The 20,168-nt window shown below is 40.4% G+C and overlaps 2 protein-coding genes across 3 annotated transcripts; both read right to left on the bottom strand.

Moving 5' to 3' along the window:
- Positions 1-1,261: 1,261 nt before the first annotated feature.
- Positions 1,262-7,505, bottom strand: btf3l4 (basic transcription factor 3-like 4). 2 transcript variants are annotated; one of them, XM_084066941.1, is made up of 6 exons: positions 7,424-7,505; positions 6,427-6,487; positions 5,242-5,355; positions 3,710-3,911; positions 2,197-2,256; positions 1,262-1,646 (listed from the first exon to the last, which is right to left on the bottom strand). In XM_084066941.1, the coding sequence occupies exons 2-6, from the start codon at positions 6,478-6,480 to the stop codon at positions 1,600-1,602; spliced, it is 477 nt and encodes a 158-aa protein (XP_083923067.1). In that variant the 5' UTR covers positions 6,481-6,487; positions 7,424-7,505; the 3' UTR covers positions 1,262-1,599. The 2 variants fall into 2 exon arrangements, with proteins under 2 accessions (XP_083923067.1, XP_083923068.1); XM_084066942.1 differs by having other exon boundaries at positions 7,302-7,440.
- A 1,950-nt stretch (positions 7,506-9,455) lies between these two features.
- ptgfr (prostaglandin F receptor (FP)) lies at positions 9,456-11,788 on the bottom strand (the record flags this gene model as incomplete). The annotated part of the gene is made up of 2 exons (XM_084066031.1): positions 9,456-9,743; positions 10,991-11,788. 2 exons carry the CDS (start codon positions 11,786-11,788, stop codon positions 9,456-9,458), a joined length of 1,086 nt encoding a protein of 361 aa, XP_083922157.1.
- Positions 11,789-20,168: the final 8,380 nt, after the last annotated feature.

The following is a 20,168-nucleotide window of genomic DNA, read 5'->3' as shown; positions in this document are numbered from 1 at the left end:
TGGCGGACCACCGATCAGAGACATTAACGTTACATTCTCTCTCATTCAGCTGACTGGGCGCTTGTTTCGCGGGACAGTGACGCATCTAGCCTGATCACACGTGGAAATGTTTAATCCGCTTGCGACCATTGAACACAGCAATGCGACATTTGCTCCCCGTCCCGCTAGGCGAAATCAAGCAGAATAATGTTACCCAATATAATATTCGCTATATAATAAAATTGCAAGTGAAGCCCGATCCGTGCGTTGAGGCACAGCACCGATGTTTTTAGGTGTACGGGCTGATCGAGCGCCACCAAATGCTAAATCAGCGTTTTTCTCTGACATAAACACAGGCGGGTATATAGAACCATATGATCGTACAATAACGCACCAATAACGATCTGAATGAAAAATCCTTGAATGAAATCAATACAATCCTTACCCTCCGTTATTGCACCCAAAAGACTCTCGTTCTCATCATCCCGGGCGGTGAAGAACTTGAGCATTTTGATCTGACAACATTTGCGGGCTGCTGAGGGAAACGGTCTCTGGCTCACAACACAGGCGGGGGATTGGATGATTTCTCCTCTCTGCCCCCCCTCCCCCCTCCTCTATATGACCCCCCCTCCTCACTGCAGTTCTTTGAAGAAACTCAAGAGGTGTGCATAAATGTATTCCCCCAGTGTGCAGTATATGAAAACATACAGCAGAACAGTGGTTCTCAAACATTTAAATTTCAAGGACCCACCATAACTGAGAGCATACAAACAGAACCAAATGGACCCGAAAGGCTCCATTTGGTTCAGTCTGTATGCTCTCAGAGTTATAGAACTGTAAGGGTCCATTTAGAACCCCCTCAAGGAACCCTGAGGGTCCCTGGACCCCACTTTGAGAAGCACTGCAGTAGAAGACAGTGTAAAAAGCATTTTCTAAGACATGATCACCCTTTTTTTAAATGAAAAGCATTATATTGCACAGTTGGTTGATGTTGAACACGTGCTGCTGTTGAATAAAACTGGACAAGTTGCTTGTCAGCATCATTAACTGGAGAGAAGCATGCACACTTGCACAGTATAGGCTACTCATCAGCACTGCACTGCATCATCACTTGGGGTCTATGCCATCACTGTAGCATTCTGCTTGGAAACCATCCATGGAGCTTCAACTAAGTGTCTGTGGTGAAAAATAAATACAAAATCTAATAAGAATCAACTGAGGGGTCCAATTTTGCAACGATCATTTTCAAAATCAGGAGCAATAACCACAGCACCATCTAGAAAACGTTTATCGGTTTTATTATTACGTTTCATAAACAAAACAAAAAAATTTAAGACTAGCTTTTATGACCACTGCCAACCTGCTGACATTGTGGTAACAGGTATTTTAACTATTGACCAAAGAGAGGGATTTTTCCCCTTTTCTTTTATGCACTAGCCAGTCTGACAAAGACATTCTTGGGGCATTTGGGAAATAGAAAAGTCTCTGGTTGACGCGGGTGAGGATTTGATATGTCTTCTTGATAGCTAGAGTTAAAACACCGGGGGAAAGTTTGCTTTGCTTCACTGCAGTCCAATCTGTGTACAGTACGTCGGAACCATGGGGTTGGGTTGGGGGACATCAGTTGGCCTCATTCTTTGATGCTTCATCAAAGTTCTCCACAAGATCTGCAGGGGGGGGACAATGTAGACAGCAATGTTTTGACTGTGAAATAAGATAACCGTGCCTAATATATATATTTTTTTAAACAGCCATGCTTTAAAACAGCCATGCCAACTCACAAAAGAAATACTATAACAAAATTAAAAGTTACCGAACTTTAACCCATTTAGACCTGGAAATCTTATACATTGTTACACCTTTCAATCCGGGAAAGCATCTGTGTCAATTTGGTTGTTACTATATATTGTCACTGTCGGGCAGAGTGACAATAGTTTCAAATTTGCATTTTTTTTGTAATTTAAAGCCCTACATCATACAAGTGTTGCACAAAAGTAGTGAAAATAGCAGATCTACAAGCAAATAATTAAATAATATTTTTTTTAAAAAGGAACGGTTTAGACATACAAGGTCTCCAGCCAACAACAATATGGTAGTAAATTAATCTTTAGTTTGTAACCTGCTAATATTTCCACAACAGATTTTATCCATTTGAAATATTGAATGACTTCCCAATTAATACTATGTCCAGACTGAGCTGAATACAGATAGCCTTACCTGGAACATCATCATCCTCCTCCTCAATGTCTTCTGCCTTTGGAGCTTTGCTGTCAAGAGCTGGAATAAGGAACAAGGGAGATGTCTTACTGATTAGCTCAGGGATTCTCAACCTTTTTCATTTCAAGGACACCCAGTTTGATAGGCCCACGGACCCCCTATTTGATATGATTTGTATGTCTGGGACCCCAATCTACACTTTAAACCCTCAGTGTTCATTTAACATGAATGGTTTATTTGGTTCTAAAACTATCAATCATTTAGCTGGGGAACCCCTGGAATCCTCTAAAGGACCTCCTGAGCCAATGCAGAATCTCTATCGTTAGTCATTCATGACGTCAGTGATCTATGACATATCTATGACTTAAGACTTCAAATTTGGGCAAGGTTTCAGCCTGATCAGAGCCATTGACTTCAATTATGAAAGTTAATTATTAAAAAGAATATGTGAAGAAAATAATAGTGGAGGTATGTCTGTGAGACACACACCACGGTACAAATGCTCCTAAATTACACAATATAAGTCCTACGACAGTATAACCACGAAAAATCATGCATGACATATTTATGGCTTTCACTTCAGTGAACTTAGGAATAATTGTTTTCAAATTATTTCTTGGGCAGTACTAAAACAATATTCGACTATTCCACTGTGGGGCAAAAACAAAACATAGAAACAAATCCCTACAAAACAAATGGTATCCACATGACAGACATAACAGCAGCAATATCAGTACTTTCCCTTTCCCAGTACTCATTCCCCAATCAAGAATCAAATTCTATACCCTCACAAAATGCATTTTAAAATCACTTAAAACATGGTGCCCCAATTTTGGACATGTCATTATAAGCATAGTCACAATGTGATGCAGCATGTGTGTGTGTGTGTGTGTGTGTGTGTGTGTGTGTGTGTGTGTGTAGATAATATAATTGTGAAATAGGGTTTAAACTTTTTATTGGCATAAATAAATACAAATGTACAGAATAGTAAGACATGTTGTGCTGTAGAGGCTATTTTGCACGGATATGAATACAATACAGGTGTGCCTTGAGATTTTGCCTTGCCCTTGTGTGCCTTGGCCACAAAAAGTTTTAAACCCACTGACCTAGTCTCTCGAGACAGAGTGTTGGCAGGCACACAATTTTCAAATGCTTCCGCCTAACATTTTGTACATCGGGAGCACTGAAAATGCATAGAAAATAAAGCAGATGTACCTACTTCCCACACTTCTGTTTTGCCTTTGCAGTCGCATAAATAGGAAATAAGTCCTACTGGAAACCAAATTAATCGAAGCCTCCCCAGCTGAGCAGAAATGGAAATTCAAAACTATATATCTTAAAATATATTTTCATGAACGGAAATGGCAAACAGATGACAGCTTCCTGTCACACCTTTTGCTAGGCGGAGTTGCAGACTCTCTGTATCATTCCAAGATTGCTTGAGAGACTATTCAATACCTGATCCTTGCAAAACTATATGCTGCCACATGCCCTGCAGGACAGACAGACTCACCTTGCCGGGGAAACTGTTCTGCCAGTTTACGCAGGCTGGTGAGACTGTCAGCTCCCAGCTGACTGAGGATGCCCGGAAGCATCTCTGTTAGCTGCTTGGTCTCAGCGTGGCCGGTGATGGCGAAGGTGTTGGCAGAGAGAGAAGCCTGCACTTTGGGGTTGTTGAAATGGATCACAGTGCCATCATCCTTGATCATGTTCACCTGAGAAAAGATAAAACCGTTAAGGTTATGCTTACAAATGTGGCCTTCAAATGATTGTCAACTTTTATTCCATGTTGATGTAGTGAATGTGATCATGAAACACAATTTAATCAAGGGTGGTTTTCAAACAATTTAAGAAGGCTATGAGGTGCCAGGCAGCTCAGCCACTTCAATCAACTCTATTGTCACATCACAGGTTTACAGGTGTAAAGAAGTGGGCGATTTTTTTTTGTGCAAGCTCCATCGTTTGTTGTTTTCAAGAGTAAAGAAATGAAGGGGGGGGGGGAGAAATCAAACAGCAAAGACAAACATGTTGAGGATAGGCAAAGATCTACATATGCATAATCCAGCTGGTAAAGTATGTACATGAGGTTAGACATTAGGTTAGACACAACAGTGGTAGCACTTTGGTAGGTCTACATAGCAGCAGGTACGTAAATGAGATTAGACAATGACGTGTAAAAGAGCTTCAGCGCATTGTACATAGATACATAGAGATAAAGAGCAAACAGAGTATCAATGTATTCATATTGTCAGATTCAACCACCTGTCTCTTTGCCTTTGGTGTCCTGTCTCTCTATATTTTCCTATCTTAGATACAAAGCACGGAAATGCAGGGGAAAATAAAACATACAAAATAATAATAATTTAGAAGACTGTCATACTGGAAATGTGTTTAAAAGGATTGTTCACCCAAAAAAAATACCTTTTTTCTATCGATTAGTCACCCCATGGAGACTTGAATTCATGGATATTTTTTAGTTTTTGTCCTAAGCCAATAATTTGATGACCAGCAGTAGTTCCGGTAGGAGACAAAAAGAGTCTCCTTTGTGTCTCCATCCGGAACTGCGAGTATAAAAAACTATCCCTTTAAGGCCCAATCAGTGTCCCAAACGTAAAAAGAAAAAATATCAGTGGAGACATGTTTTTATTTTCTCTATGTGATTGACTCAGCTCGTGATAGAACAAACACTTACACAACAGATACATAATTTATTTTAAAACTTCAGCTGCTGTATGTGGGGGGTGTAATAGATGTGTGGAGTAAAATAGACCCATATTTTGAATTATGAAGTGGTAAGAAAGTTCCAAATTGCATCATCTACAAATTATACTCTTTAAGAATGTATGTGAATATAACCCTAATGTATATGTTGATAACAATCACAGTTTGGGCGGGTGCAACATGTGTCAAACACTGATTAAGCACATCAGGGACAATATTTAAAAACAATTATTCTAAAACAACTTTCAGCAACCTGTCAAATGGCTACATCAGTGAAACCCAACTCATTATTCCAGGCTGCGGTGCAGTTGTGTGTTCAATTACCTCCTCAATTCCAGCAATATTGTTGACAGCCAATTTTTTTAATGAACTCTGTAGTTTTTTGTCATCAGCTGTCGCTGTTCTGTGTACCACCTTCTTCTTCCTACGAGCTGAGCCCTGAAACCAAAGCAGACATAATAAGCCCAGAACGTATTTAAAAGTTTAGCTTTGGGCTGAGCATAGCTCACAAGAACGACTTGATAATCAACTCTCTCAGTGCCACGCAACGAGATATCCCGATTTTTTTCTGAATGCCCTCAGTGCCAAGAACGAAAAATCCTGAGTTAAAAAAAAAAGATATCATTATCTGAAGATTTGCAGCTCCATCCACTCCTTGTTTAACGTATAACTGAAAAAGGCTGTATCTCGCTTCCTCAGCACTTTTTTTTTACTTTGAAAAAGAAAAAAAATTGCTGGCACAGTATGAACATATTTTATTATTTCATTGGCACTGAGAGTTAATATAAAGGCAGAACCCAGGGGTCCTATATGATTGCTAGTTAAAAGGAATGAAATGCAGCCTTACAAAAGGAAGCATTATTTATTAATGGTTCCATTTGTAAATTCTCAGAGCTAACCCATTAAAACCGGGAAAGCATCTTGTCATTTTAGATTTTAGCTTTGGCAATTCAAAAATAGCAGATATACAAGCTCACAGCTCGTCACTTCGTGCAGCACTGAGAGCTTGTACATCTGCCATTTTTGAAATTTTGAAAGTGTTTGGAGAAAAATATTCAACACAAATCTTTTCTTCTGGGGGTCCCTGGCACACAAAACATTTACAGATAGAGGGGCCCCGATCCCGCAGCCAAATATATATCATTTTGGGGGTCCTTGACATGAAAACGTTTGACAACTGCTGACTTAGATGGCATTTGTAGAATCAGCCTCAGGTCTTAATGGGTTAAATTGACAGGTTTTTTACAGTGTATAATTATGTAGATTGGGGTTCCATATCAAACTAGGAGTCCTTTAAATAAGAGGTTGAGAATCACTTAAAAAGCTTCTACAGTAGTTGAGTCCTTAACTCAACCTTAATAAACCTTAGCCTTAATTGTCTGTTTGACAACACCGACTTTGTGTATCTTATCTGATCCATGACAGTTGATACGGTTTATTGTGCAATAAAACGGACCCCCACCTTGAAATCTCAAGCCAAACAATGTGATTTCCTGGATGTCAACATACCTTTCCTCCTATCCGCACCTGGGCTTGAAGTTTGGCCAATTTCTCTTGATTCATGTTGGTACTATAATAAAACAGGTGTACATTGTGAATGTGACAAGCTTGTGAAAATGTCAAGAGATAACATCTGATCACCAACTATGCATTATTATAACGATTAGCTCCAGCATGCTACTGCTTCCATGATTACTGGCCTTGCTTGCTGCGATATTAGCTAGAGTAGCTAGCAGATGAGCTAGCAATGGAGCAGAGTCAATTTAAAAGCCTAGCCTTAATGAAAACAGACAGACACCTTTAGCTAGAATATAACAAAATAAAACAGCATGTAGATTTCCATATAAATCTACAAATATGTCATAAATCCACAGAATGGATGCTGATGCAATAATCGCACCACGCACAACAAGCAATAGCCACACAAACCAGACACTGATGTCAACCTGTTTATATGAATTCCAAAACGCTCGCCCCAAAACACTGTCGCCCCGGGGCAAATCCGACGTAACCTCAGTTAACTATGCCTAAACTAAACCTAACCTTAATCCTAGACGTAACCTCAGTAAACTATGCCTAAACCGTACCTTATTCCTAAACTTAAACCTCAGTCAAGCTTAGCCATGAAACATGACTGTCATAGACGAGCGTCATGTGAACCATGGCTAAGTCAAGCTATGCCTAACCTAACCCTAAACTTAATTCTAACCTTATCCTCAGTCAAACAAATACAAGAATACAAGAACCGCTAGTCTGCGAAAAGAAAATGGGGGCGAGCGTGTTTTGGGGCGATTCTTCCGGTTACCACCACTGCGATACTAGTACAAAATGAAAACACAAGAGCCTTTCCAGCCACTCATCATCTCAGAACCTGTCAATAATACCCGTGTTTGCCTGACTCGTCTCTACGTCGACCAACCTATCAGTCCGTACACCGCTTTAACGTGTGCCAGCAGATTTCACATCCATGCGTATGTAATTATGTTTTTGTTGTATCAATCCAAACCTGATCAGATATCCACAGATTGAAGCATGCGGCGGAGCGAAAGATGGAGGGGATGAGGACGATGTGACGTCACACACACAGGGTTGCCAGATTGTGTGAGAGAGATAATCAACCAGGTCTAGGAAAACAAGCCTAAAAGAAGTAACTTGGGCAACAGGAGCACTTTATAAAACCGATTTGCTGTCGGCTATTTGAAAATAGACGATCTACAAGCTCACAAAGCTTGTAGATCTGCTATTTTCAAAAACTCTTGCAATAAAATGTGGAATATTTGGAATATTTCTTTGAAACATTCTAACAACACAAATGCTCCCTGGCACAAAACATTTTCATGAAAATATTTGAGAACCACTGGTTTAAATAATAATTAAAACATTTGGAAGCAAGCCTAAAAAGGCAAGTACGCTTTAGTCACAAGCTCAAAAAACCGCAACCCCCAATTTTTACAAGCAACTTCACAGAAAAACAAGCACGAAGTCGCTTATAATAAGTGGACATGGCAACACTGGATATGACGTCACACACCATATGGTTGTGTTTTCTTCTTCTCTCAGCGCAGTCCGCAGAGAGCTGATATGGGGTACTATACCGCCACCTGGAGGTATTATTTGTGAATTAAGCCTGGTGTCTCATCATCAGTGGTCCTTCTCAAAGCTTAATTTCAAGGGCCCCCATAACTCTGAGTGTACAAATGGAACCAAAAAGACTTACGGGTCCATTTGGTTCCATTTGCACACTCTCAGTCAGAGTTACAGACCTGTAAGGGTCCATTTGGAACTCCCTCAAGGAACCCTGAGGGTCCCTGGACCCCACTTTGAGAACAACTGCAAGAAGGCATTGAGTGTGTCATTTAAAGTCTCATCATTCTCTGGTTATACAAACTAAACACCCACACTAAAGTTTTTTTTATTCAGCAGAAATGGATGAAATCAACATATTTTTATGTGTGTGAGCCTTTGCGTTTACAGTTTCTACAGCGCAAGAGTTTGTGGTCAAGACCGAGTTTAATGATGATCCTCTCAAGACCTTAAATGATACAAACGCATCAAAACAATATAAAAAATGCACTAGTGGGGATAACAGCTGAACGTGACAGCTGAACAGGCTAAATATGTCCTGCAGGCTGCAGCTGGCATTCCCTGTTCTCAACCCAAGGATAACTCAACAGGATTGGCCTGGTGAAAGTTGTTTATGGACGTTAAGGACAATTGAGAGAATAAGCCAATAGGCCAATGTAATTAAGTTGTTACCACAATAAACTATCAGTTCAAAATGTCATACAAAACATCAGAAGTCAGGTCAAAAGTATTTCTAAAGATACCATCAGCATAGCAGTTCATCTTCACAAGCTTCAGGAAAGATACTGTACCAGAGCTGAAATATTAAAATTGTCTTAAAAACAGCAGACAAAAATACCACCAGCAGAACACAGATAGATAGCAGCTTTGAAACAGCAACGGTATAAGTGTAATTATCCATGTTTTCTGAACACTATGAGTAGTTATAATGGAAACATATTTTGTTCATAGCTTCTGATTAATGAATAAGAGACAAAAATCCCAGCTATATAACATTTTCAGTTCAAATTGTGCACATTGCCTTCCAGTTTCACCAGGCATCTGCATCAAAATGAGTCACAAAGCACTGGAGTCTCTATTTTGAGCATGTAAGGCAACATATTTCAAATATGTTCACAAATAGCTAAAATAGCCAATCTCATTGTGATGCAATGTGTTGTGAGCTTGTAGATTGGCTATTTTTGCTGTGTTAGCAGCACAGCAGCACTGTCGTACAATGAAGTAGAAAATAGGATTTAAGACTTTAAGAAAAATAAAGTATGATGACTTCGACTGTCTTATTTCTTTCTTTTTTCTGACTTTGTTTAGTGGGAGAAGTATAGGCATTTTATCAAAGCAATTACAGTATAAATGGAAAAACGTCCTTCTCTGAGAACATTGTAAAGTGACAATTGACATATGACATACTGTAATGAGAGTCCATTTCTCTCCTTTTCCATTTGTCTCAGTAGTAATTACGCTGTGCTGATTGATTTGATCTCAGTGTCGATCCGTTGTATCATACCCTGGCAGTTGTTTGGCCTGACACGCATGCTTCTGACCTCCACCACTGAGCTGAGGGGTATGTTGCACCTCCAGCGCTGTGGAAGCAACTGGAGAACATTCCTCAGTACAGCCCTCCTCAGCAGGATGTAGGCCCAGGGGTCCAGGATCTGGTTCCAGGTGGCCATGCGCACCACCAGTAGCAGACTGAAAGGTGCAGGCTTGTCCTTGGTATGCATACTCAATATGAAGGTACAGATCTAGACAGGACACAGAACAATGGGAAGAGAAGTGGTAGATATGAATGCAATGCCAATTATATGAAATGTGATAGTATTAGCATACTGTTATCAAAAATAATAAAACTCCTCATAAGTATGATTACCATTTTGAATAGCAATAGAATACAGAATTCTGTGTGTGTGTGTGTGTGTGTGTGTGTGTGTGTGTGTGTGTGTGTGTGTGTGTGTGTGTGTGTGTGTGTGTGTGTGTGTGTGTGTGTGTGTGTGTGTGTGTGTGTGTGTGTGTGTGTGTGTGTGTGTGTGTCAATTACAGTGATGTGCTGGAGGCTGGAGCTGAATAAAAGTGAATTGAAGAAAGCAGCAACCGCACACCCAAAACACTGTTCAAGTATCCAATTTATTGCGAGCTTTCGGTCGTTTAATCTTCTTCACCCCTGCCTGAAGAAGACAGACATTCTTCAGGCATGCCTGAAAAAGGTCAATTGACCGAAAGCATGCAATAAATGGGATACTTGGACACAGTGTTTTGAGTGTGCGGTTGCTGCTTTCTTTTGCTCAAAACCTGAGGATTGCAATTGAAAATCAGGACTATGAAACTCTTCAAGCCAGCTGAAGAGCTGCAGGGTCTTAAGTGTGTCATACAGTTGCTCTTTGGGTGGTTCACCAGCAGCATTGTAGATAATGGAGTTGTAGTTACGTTGCAATCTGCTCTGGTCTTTGGGTCAGGTCTTCTCTGACTGGTCTTCTTTAGGATCTGATGACGACCAGAGCAGGTTGCAAGTTGCAACACGTACTGTATATCATTTTCTTTAGCTCTATAGGCCTACTCTCTCATGAGAAGAATGTGTTTATTCCAGTGAACTGTCCTTTTTCTTTGACTATCTATAGCTAGTCTATTTCACTTTTCCCTTTTATTAAATCATTAGGTAATACATCCTGTCAATTTAAGAGTTCTGTGCCAAAATGAGAAAACAACTATTTGAAATAAAAAGTGTTTTACTTATGAAATTTAGAACAAATGATTTTCTTTCTAAAATAAAGGATCATAGGTTACACCTGTTGCCCTCCATTAATCAGGGCTGTTACATTGTTAACTTCAGGTCAACATCAAAGGATTTCCATGGCTTCAAACTATAAAGGCAGAAGACATGTCATAGAAGTCTTGGATAATCCTACCCCATACAGTAACTCTGTGTGGACAGAGGACTTCTTGAGCCACACAGCAGAGATGAGGCTCTACCTGGGTACCAGTAGGCATTTCTTACCAACAAGGGACCCCAGCACACACAGGATAACAGCATTATAGCCAGGAGCTGGCAAATCATCTCTAAGTCATAGGAGGTGCCTCCTGTGCTGTGCTGTTTGCGGCGCAGCCTCGACTGTAGCAAGGTGGAGCTGGTCAGAGTATTGCTCACAATGGAGAGCAGCAGGGCCAATAGACCCAACATGGAGAAGAGCAGAGGCAGGAGGACATCCAGTCTGTCCCTCTTGCCCTCCATACGGAAGAAACACCAGCTCCTCGGCCACTGTACCTGGTAGGGCTTCCGCAGCAGAACAGGCAATATGGCCACCAGCGCCGCCAGCAGCCAGGAGAGACCCAGCAGCTTCTTTGTGTGGTGGGCATCCAACGCAGTATGGAAGAGGGGCCTGGTGATTGCGAGGCAGCGCTCCACAGCCATGGCGCTTCCTAAGAACAAGGGGCTCAGGCCAAAGAACACCATGCTCACCCCAAAGACATCACATAATCTGTTGTGGGGGTCAAAGGTCTCCCACTCCTCGTCAGAGCTGTAGATGTAAACTACCATAGAGCCTGTGATGAGGTGACCCAGGAGGTTTGTGATGACTAGGCTACTGGCAAACACAAAGAATGTGGCTTTGGACTTCAGATGGACGCGGCGCCGGCGGTAAGCCTTGAGCAGGATGAAGCAGGCCAGGCTGTTGGCCAGGATACCCATCGTCATGGAGATAGCAGAGGTTGTGACCTGCAGTTCCTTCTGGATGGTGGTATTGGCAGCTCTGACCTCTGAGCTGCAGATTGTGTCTGAGGTCCCATTAGCCAACATAGTCAATGTGTGAAGTCTGATCAGGAGCATAAATGGAAAATTAAAAGGGTGAGTCACAGTTTATTTCACAGATAATTTAAACAGATTTTAATTTTAAAGTTAATCGGTTTAATTTCACTCACAACGTCTGATATAACAGGTACTGAATAGCCTGGAAAATGGATGATAAACAGCATGGTAACGTAATTTGGTCATAATGTGATCATAATGTATTAGGCTACATAATGTAGCCTAATACATTATGTAGCATGTTATTTAGACAGATAGGTTAATTTGTTTACTTGCTGGCATCCTATAGTTTCTATGGTTTCAATGTACATATTGTTTTTATATTATATTGTTTAGACTGATGCTAGGGTTCTTGGTTTAGGCTACCTGATCCTAGATTCTGTCTCTCTGCATTTCATGTATGTGTTTACCTTGCTTACTGTAAATGCTCTGGATGAAAAGCATCTGCTAAATGCCTTAATTGTAAATGTAAATTGTAATTTTAAATTGGCACCAAAGTGAATTAGGATAATAAATGAAATAAATGCCCCATGTAAGAAAGTTAATTACATTTTAACATGATGCAAGCACTGTTCTATAGAAATGTATAATATAACATCATAGATCATATTTTATTTCTACAACCATAAAAATCTAATAATTTCCAAATATGGAAGACATGCTCATCCTTTTGGTTAAACAAAACAGTCTTACAATAAAGTTGTTCTAAATAGCTACAAGTGTGGCTGGAGTTTTGACCATCTCACCCTTTTGGCTTGCATGCATCAAACGCGATCACATTGATTGAGACATGTTCTTTAATGATAATGGATAATGAATAGTGAATATTTCCTTACCTCAGGGTAGATCATCGTTCAAATTTGCCATAATAGCCTAATCCCTCTCCCTGGATTTCAATTCTCAATGAATAAACCAAAGCTATCACGATTCTTTAAATCCACTGATGGCTACAGCCTGTCCAATGTGTTTACTTTTTTCTCGAAGAGCCATACGGTTCAAAATAATTTCTTCATTGTTGTTCCATTGTGATGCTGTCTGCACCGATAATGCGCGTTCTTGTAGCGGGGCGCACTAGACAGACAGTGGCAGTCTGTCACTTCAAGAACTGCTGAAGAGAGGCAGTGTAGAGATGCTGTACTTAAAAAGACCAATGTGTAACGTTTAGTAATCAGAATTGTGTCGACGGCTACAAGAGCGTCTTGACATAAAGATGTTAGGGACAGTTGGCAAAGAAATAAAGAAAGAGAGAAAGAAAGAAAGAAAGAAAGAAAGAAAGTGTTGAGTGAGAAAATATCAGCAGACATGAATACAAGGTTAACAGGCCAGGGGTGGGGAGTCTCAGCACAGAGGGGTGCTTCTGGTTAAATCAATGTTTCGGTCTTTCGACCTTCCTCAGAGTCATGACTCTGAGGAAGGTCGAAAGACCGAAAGGTCAGTCTATCTGTTTTACTTGCACCGAAATAAATAAAAGGCCTAAACTGTCCGTGTTGCTCCAGCGTTCTCTCTTCTGCATATATTGTCCCTACTCCTGCGCACCGGACTGGCCGTTTAAGGCTGAGGCGCAACGGTATAGAATCCCTTTGTAAAATAACTGGTATCCTATCATAAACACAAATTGTTACTCATTGAGCTAGTTCTGAGGGACACAAAATAGAAAACAGGTTGTCATGGACATGGAGTCGCGACATGCATGGCATCGTTTGGCGAAAGGTTCAGAATCAGCACCACCGGCGATGGACAGCGACAGCTCGCTGTGACCCAGCACCATGATGCCACAGAGCAACCTGTCTCTATAGACAGGTTTCCTGTTAGTAAACATTGAGAGGAATATGACCGCGCAGCTGCGGGGGGAAGCCTATGGGTGCGTTTGGAAATTACGCACCGGAGCACACTCGCCTATTAGTTTGTATTGGCCAGTGCGCTCACTGCCGCTCAGGGCTGTATTTTCGAACGCGCCTTCCACCCCCAGGCATGCGCAGATTGCGCATTCTGCTCTGTGATGACGTCGCTCGGAAACCCGTCTATACTAGGCCTACTAAAGAAGTGCATGGTTCTCAACCTGTGGGTCGGGTCCCCACGTGATTTTGGGGGGTCCCTGGATGACAGTGAGGAGGACAATTTAACGACTTTTAACACATTTCTAATACCAAAAAAAGAAAGAAAGAAAAGAAAAAGACCATTACTGCATCAAATGTAATCAACAAACTACTATAAAAACTGGTCAAACATTGGCCACATTGTCAAATAATATGAGACATAGGCCGATCTACAAGCTTGTAGATTGCCTATTTTCACAATATTTATCTGTGAGTCAAACAAAATGTAATGCTTAACTACATTCCAAGTGCTTATCAGGGTGGGGGGTCCCCAGTTCAAATATGATTATTTTATGGGGTTACAGCCTGAAAAGGTTGAGAACCACTGTACTATACAGATTCAACTGTAAGAACCAACTGTGTGGTAAGAACACACAACATTGGCAAGAAATATTTTCTGATTTATAGGACACTGTGTAAAAGCAGTTGGAAGTTGTCATGTAGACCTAAAAGCCAAAACTCCAGTAATAAGATAACTTTGTGGACTTATGCAATGTTTATTCAATATCAAGCATCCAAATCACTTTAGCCTAATCTGGGTTGTGTTGTTGTGGGGGTGCAGCAATAGTAAACCTATAAAATAACCCTGAACAATCTTTTCAATATTTATTCTCTGGCCTGTTGCTGATTGTAAGAATGTTAAATGTTAAAGCCGTACTTGGAAAGTCCAAAAATAACGATTTTTAGCAACCTCTGCTGGTCACTACCATCATTGCAGGTCTTTAACCCGTTCCTGCATTACCCAGAATTCCATTTGTTTCACCGGAAGCGTTTCAAAAAGCGTTATTTTTGTTGTTTTATACCATCTGCGGATCATTTCTCATAGCCAGTGGAGCTTTAGTTACCGTGAGCTGTGTTTTCTTTTGCTGTTGTTTTTCCATCTTCAAATCCTATAATGCCATAAAAACATGCATTTCCGTTTCCGTTTCCGGATGACGTCATTTTCGTGGGAAAGACGCCTCTGTCCACTTTCAATAGAAAATATGTTTATAAAAGGCTTTCGGGGGTGAAATTCATGGAATGGGTGTTGTGAAACATTTGCCACTCACAAAAGATATCAAATTTAACTTTAGTTTTTTAGAAAACGTTACCTAGTATAACTTTAAATAAAATAGCTTAGCTTGTTTTTAGCTATAATAAAGATAATAGAATGTATTCAAATGTTTAAAAATAAGTAGTGTGAGCTCTTAGCTGACAGTGCACTCCATACCATGCACAGAAAATACTTACGAGTTATTTAAATGATCTACTGTTTATTACATAACTAATTGAGACTTAGCATCCCTGTACATCTTGCAGAAATGCTGACACAATTGCACAAGTTGCAAAATCGTGGGATTATTTATGCAGATCTTCACACCTACCACAGTTTTTAGCCCTAACTGGGTGGGTCCTTCTGCCGCTGTTTGTTATACTCCTGACTCCCCGAAATGTCTCTGATCACTACATAAACCTTCCCCTAATGTGAGATGTCTGAGAGCCATTGTCTCTCAGCCATCTATTTCATATAGCTCAGGCAAGGGTATCAACACTAAGAATCTTCTACCCTTAACCAGCCCCCAGCCCCCGTAACTCCTACCAGTTGTCCTTTACCTAATCTAATCCTGGAGTCTCAAGCTGACTTTAACAAAGACACAAGGCTTGGATTTATTCATATGTAGTTCATATAGTATTTTATCAAAAGATAAATTAGATTATATCAAAGTATGGGCCCTAAAAACAAATGCAGATGTCTTTGTTTTCTCTGAAACTTGGTTATCTAGCAACATTCATGATACATATATTGCCCTAGACGGATATAATGTGTTCAGGACCGATAGAGTTGGACCTACTGTACTACTGGTGGAGGTATTGCCATATTTGTAAAAAAGCACATTTCTGTTTTCTGTTGTTCTTTCTCTGTCAAGCCCTTTGTCAAGTGCTTTGAATACCTAGCTCTAATAATCAGCATAGGGAATACTGCCAACTGTGACCTTTCTCAGCTAATCACAGTCCCAACTAGGCCCAATAACTATAATCCAATAAGATCCTCCATATTGGATATAATTCTAACCAATAAACCGCACAAATACAAATCCAGTGGTGTCCTCCCACTTGATTTCAGTGATCACTGTCCTATAGCCTGTATCATACAGTAGATACAAGACAACGCAAATCTCAACATCGGGTTATAGTAAGTTTTAATGAAGAAGCCTTTATACACGATTTGTACCTCAGTGATATACTCAACACTCTTTCTATCACCGACCCCCACTTAGCCTTAAATCACTTTATTTTGGTCTTTAATTCGATTGCTCCGTTTAAAAAACTTAGAGTGAAGAACAGGAGGAATCCCTGGTTCTCTTCTGATATCTCAATGGAACTGAGAGCCAGGGATATTGCATGGACAAAAGCACGTACCTCTGGCTTAAGATCTGACTGGCAAAAATGTCACCCTATCCGAAATCAATGCCTTGCCAAGATTCGGAAGGACAAATCATCATAATACATCTCCAGCTTGTCTAGTGTAGCGGAAACCCTGGCAAATTCTGGAGTACTGTTAAATCACTTTCCCAATGTCAACCCTCATCTCTACTCAATTAGATTACTACTGACTCATCCGCAGTCTCGAATAAAAGTGAACTGTGCAATGTTTTTAATGAGCACTTTGTTTCCGTTGGCCATCTCTTTGGGAATTCTGGCATATCACCCAGCAATCCTGTCCATGACTGACCTAACACCCAAACCTTCTCGCTCAGGCCCTTCTCTGGCTTATAGGTAAAGGAGCCTCTATCTGCCATTGATCCCAAAAAATGGAGCTGATGAACTAGACCCACAACTCTTATTATTAAATGCACCTGTTATTTCTGACATATAACACATATTTTTAATCAAACCTTATTAACTGATAGTATTCCTACTCTAACAGCATTATGTATCTCCTCTACATAAAGGTGGTCCCACAGATTACCTCAATAATTATCGACCAATTTCTAAACTTCCGTGCCTTGCTAAAATTTTAGAGCACCTGGTCAATATTCAACTTAGATATTTTTTTATCACTAAATAACATCTTGAACTGCCACCAATCAGATTTTAGACCTCGACACAGCACTACGTCGGCTGCCACTAAGGTGGTAAATGACATTGTCTATGCCCTGGACAAAAAACAGGACCGTGTTGCAGTGTTTATTGACCTATCGAAGGCCTATGATTCTGTAGACCATGTTCTACTCCTATTTTTGCACTGGCAGATTTGTCTGGTCCCAGGCTAACAGTCATCTACTCGGTCGCCCCCTCAGTTGACTTAACATTTCAAAACCTTCAAATAGACTTTCATTTAATCCAACAGGCCCTAATCAATCTGAAACTCTCATTAAATCCCAGAAAAACTAAATACACGGTCTTCTCAAGAAAACACAATGCTACTCCAACTATCAATAACATAAACACTAGGGACTCCTATTGAAAGAGTCTCCAGCTACAAATACCTAGGCATATGGATAGATGACAAACTATCCTTCAAAACTCATATTTCAGAACTCACAAAATGAAAACCAAAATCAGCATTCTCTATAGAAACAAAGCTTGCTTTGACTCCAACAGTAAAAAACAGTTAATTCAAGCCACAATTTTATCAGTTCTAGATTACGGCGATATTATTTACATGCATTCTGCTCCCTCAACACTAAAGCCACTTGATGCAGTCTACCACTCAGCCCTCCGGTTTATAACTGGAGATGGGTTTCTTATCCATCACTGTAGGCTTTACGAAAAGGTTGGTTGGCCATCATTGGCTATAAGACGAGAACAGCACTGCACACTATATCTACAAAGCCTACTCAAGAAATTACCTAACTATCTTAACAGCCTATTAGAACCCAAAGTTGGCCATCACCTCACCCATTCTCAGGATTGCTTTATTTTAGAAATTCCCTCTGCTAGTTCTGAACTGGGTAAGACACCCTTTCGTCACTATGCCCCTCACATATGGAACTCTCTACAATCAGTTCTAAAATTGGAGAACTTGATCTCACTTGATCGCTTTAAAATACTTATGAGAAATACTCTGAGTTCTAACTGTACTTGTACATTCTGAAATGTTTATTATCCTGTAATGTATTGTGTTTAAATTGTATCAAAGCAAAGTTTGTTGTTTACCCAGGGTGTCGGACTAAGCACGAAGCTTGTTTCCAGCCGGACCCTGCATGGAAGCCTTGCTCAAGGGCTATTCAGCGGTGATTCATGATTGATGTGATGAATTGGGGAATCGAACTAGGGACCTTCCGGTATCAAGGCCGCCCCTCTAACCACTAGGCCACCGCTGCCACATGCTTTGTACACTGTAATCAGGGTGTCATTGGAAAAGAGAGCTGGCTCTCAATTGTCCTTAATGACTAAATAAAGGTGAAAGAAAAGAGAGAAAGAAGCCAGGTCAAGGAGGTGTAATCCATCCGGAGCAGGAACCGTTGACTGTACAGGTAGGGATGGAAGTGTCCCATGGCCAGGACCAGCACCAAAAGTTCTTTTTGGGTTAAACTCTGGATGAGTGAGGGAGAAACTGTAATAGGCCAACAGTCACTCCCCATGCCCCCCATCTTGAGGAAAGCACCTTAACCAGGCCTATGTCGCCGGCATCGGTGTCCATTAGTATCCAATATGAAGGGCTTACTGGGGTCAGGGTATGCAAGGACAGGGTGACTACTGGTGAATGCTTCCCGCAGCTCACAGTACTGCACATCTCATCCCACAGGAAGGGCTGCCCTTTGTGCAGTGGGGTGTCAGGCGGTGCAGTGGGGTGGCATGTGCCACAATGTTTCTAAACTAACAAGAACACTGAACTGACAGTTCATTCAGTTTATGGAAGGTAATCCTTTGGGACCTGTGTAAATAGATAGTTCTGCTACTTCGTATCGTGGGAGGAAAATTCATGACCATATCTTATTATATATATATATTTTTTTTTAATGTTTTTGTAACGTATTTTTATTTTTTGTTTTTGGATGCCAGATGTTGTTATGTATATGTATGATTGCTATGTGAAGACTTTTTGCTCTGTTTTTGTTTGTTGATTTGTTATAGACATTTACTACAAATGCCATATTGTTGTGTTATATACTTGAAAATGCCAATAAATATATTGTTTAAACAAAAAAAAAACATGAACACTGAACTGACCGATGACCTGGTCATCAAATTATTGGCTTAGGAATGTGCCGAAAACAAAAGCATCTCCATGAATTCAAGGCTTCGTGGGGTGTGTAATTGATAGAAAAGTCATTTTTGGGGTGAACTACTCCTTTAAGGAGCGCATTCAGGTGACAAAGACATTGTGCCATTGCAATGTCAGAGCCGTTATGACCTGGAAATACAAACTTTGTGTAAAACAGAAGTGCTAATGGAAAGAAATCAGAGCAGTGTGAGGTAAGAAAGAAAATAGGGGAGCCAGAAGGTGATTTAAGAGAGAGAGGAGGAAAGTAGCCTATACTGTACAGCCACCTTTTCCTCCATGATACAGTATACTGCTTTAGTAACTGTCCGTCAACATTTTATTCACTGAAGATTATATGATCTATAGAACAGGACATGCTGTCATAGTACTATTCAAACTTTGAAGAATGAGTTTCTTTGACAACCAAAAACCGTGTGAATGATGGGCTGATGAGATCGTGCCTGTAAAAAACTTCAAAATAGGTGACATCACACATCAGAATTGAGCCCTCATCTCTGTCTAATAGTCAGGGGATATTAAAAAAGTCTTGGAATAAATTCCTTACCAAAAAAAAATCTTCACCAATGTGTTTGTAAAGGTGTCTAGTAACACATCTCACAAAGACTGAAATTCAGTATCCCTAGGAGAATTTTTGACAGCTTGGGTACCATCCATAACCATGGTTAAAAAAAAATCCCCCAAAAATCCAAATTTAATTCTGTTTTAAGTAGCATGTGAGGGGTCAAACTAGGGTGTTTTTATGGTTCTGAATCCATTGCAAAACCACTCCTTGGGCTAAAAACGGCCCAATCTCAATGGTCTTTTTACACAAAAAGTATACATGGCTATGGCCGTTTTTAGCCCAAGGAGTGGTTTTGGTGCAAAACAAATGATTGCAATGGATTCAGAATCATAAAAACACCCTAGTTTGACCCCTCACATGCTACTTAAAACAGAATTAAATTTGGATTTTTTTGGGGATTTTTTTAAAAACCATGGTTATGGATGGTACCCCAACTTTAAGGAGCTGTCAAAAATGCTCCTAGGGATACTGAATTTCAGTCTTTGTGAGATGTGTTACTAG

The sequence above is a fragment of the Gymnoscopelus microlampas genome (assembly GCF_963454915.1).
Source record: "Gymnoscopelus microlampas genome assembly, chromosome: 9".
Taxonomy (NCBI): Eukaryota; Metazoa; Chordata; class Actinopteri; order Myctophiformes; family Myctophidae; genus Gymnoscopelus; species Gymnoscopelus microlampas.
The sequence above is the reverse complement of the archived record's forward strand: the minus strand, read 5'-3'. Positions and strand labels throughout refer to the sequence as shown.

What these genes read in the sequence shown, in the direction of transcription:
- btf3l4 (XM_084066941.1), bottom strand. Translation starts at nt 6,480, where the DNA reads ATGAATCAAGAGAAATTGGCCAAACTTCAAGCCCAGGTGCGGATAGGA. An exon ending in ATATTGCTGGAATTGAGGAG is followed by an intron (nt 3,912 to 5,241) that starts GTAATTGAACAC and finishes ATCTTTTCTCAG; the next exon opens with GTGAACATGATCAAGGATGA. An exon ending in AGAACAGTTTCCCCGGCAAG is followed by an intron (nt 2,257 to 3,709) that starts GTGAGTCTGTCT and finishes TCCTTATTCCAG; the next exon opens with CTCTTGACAGCAAAGCTCCA.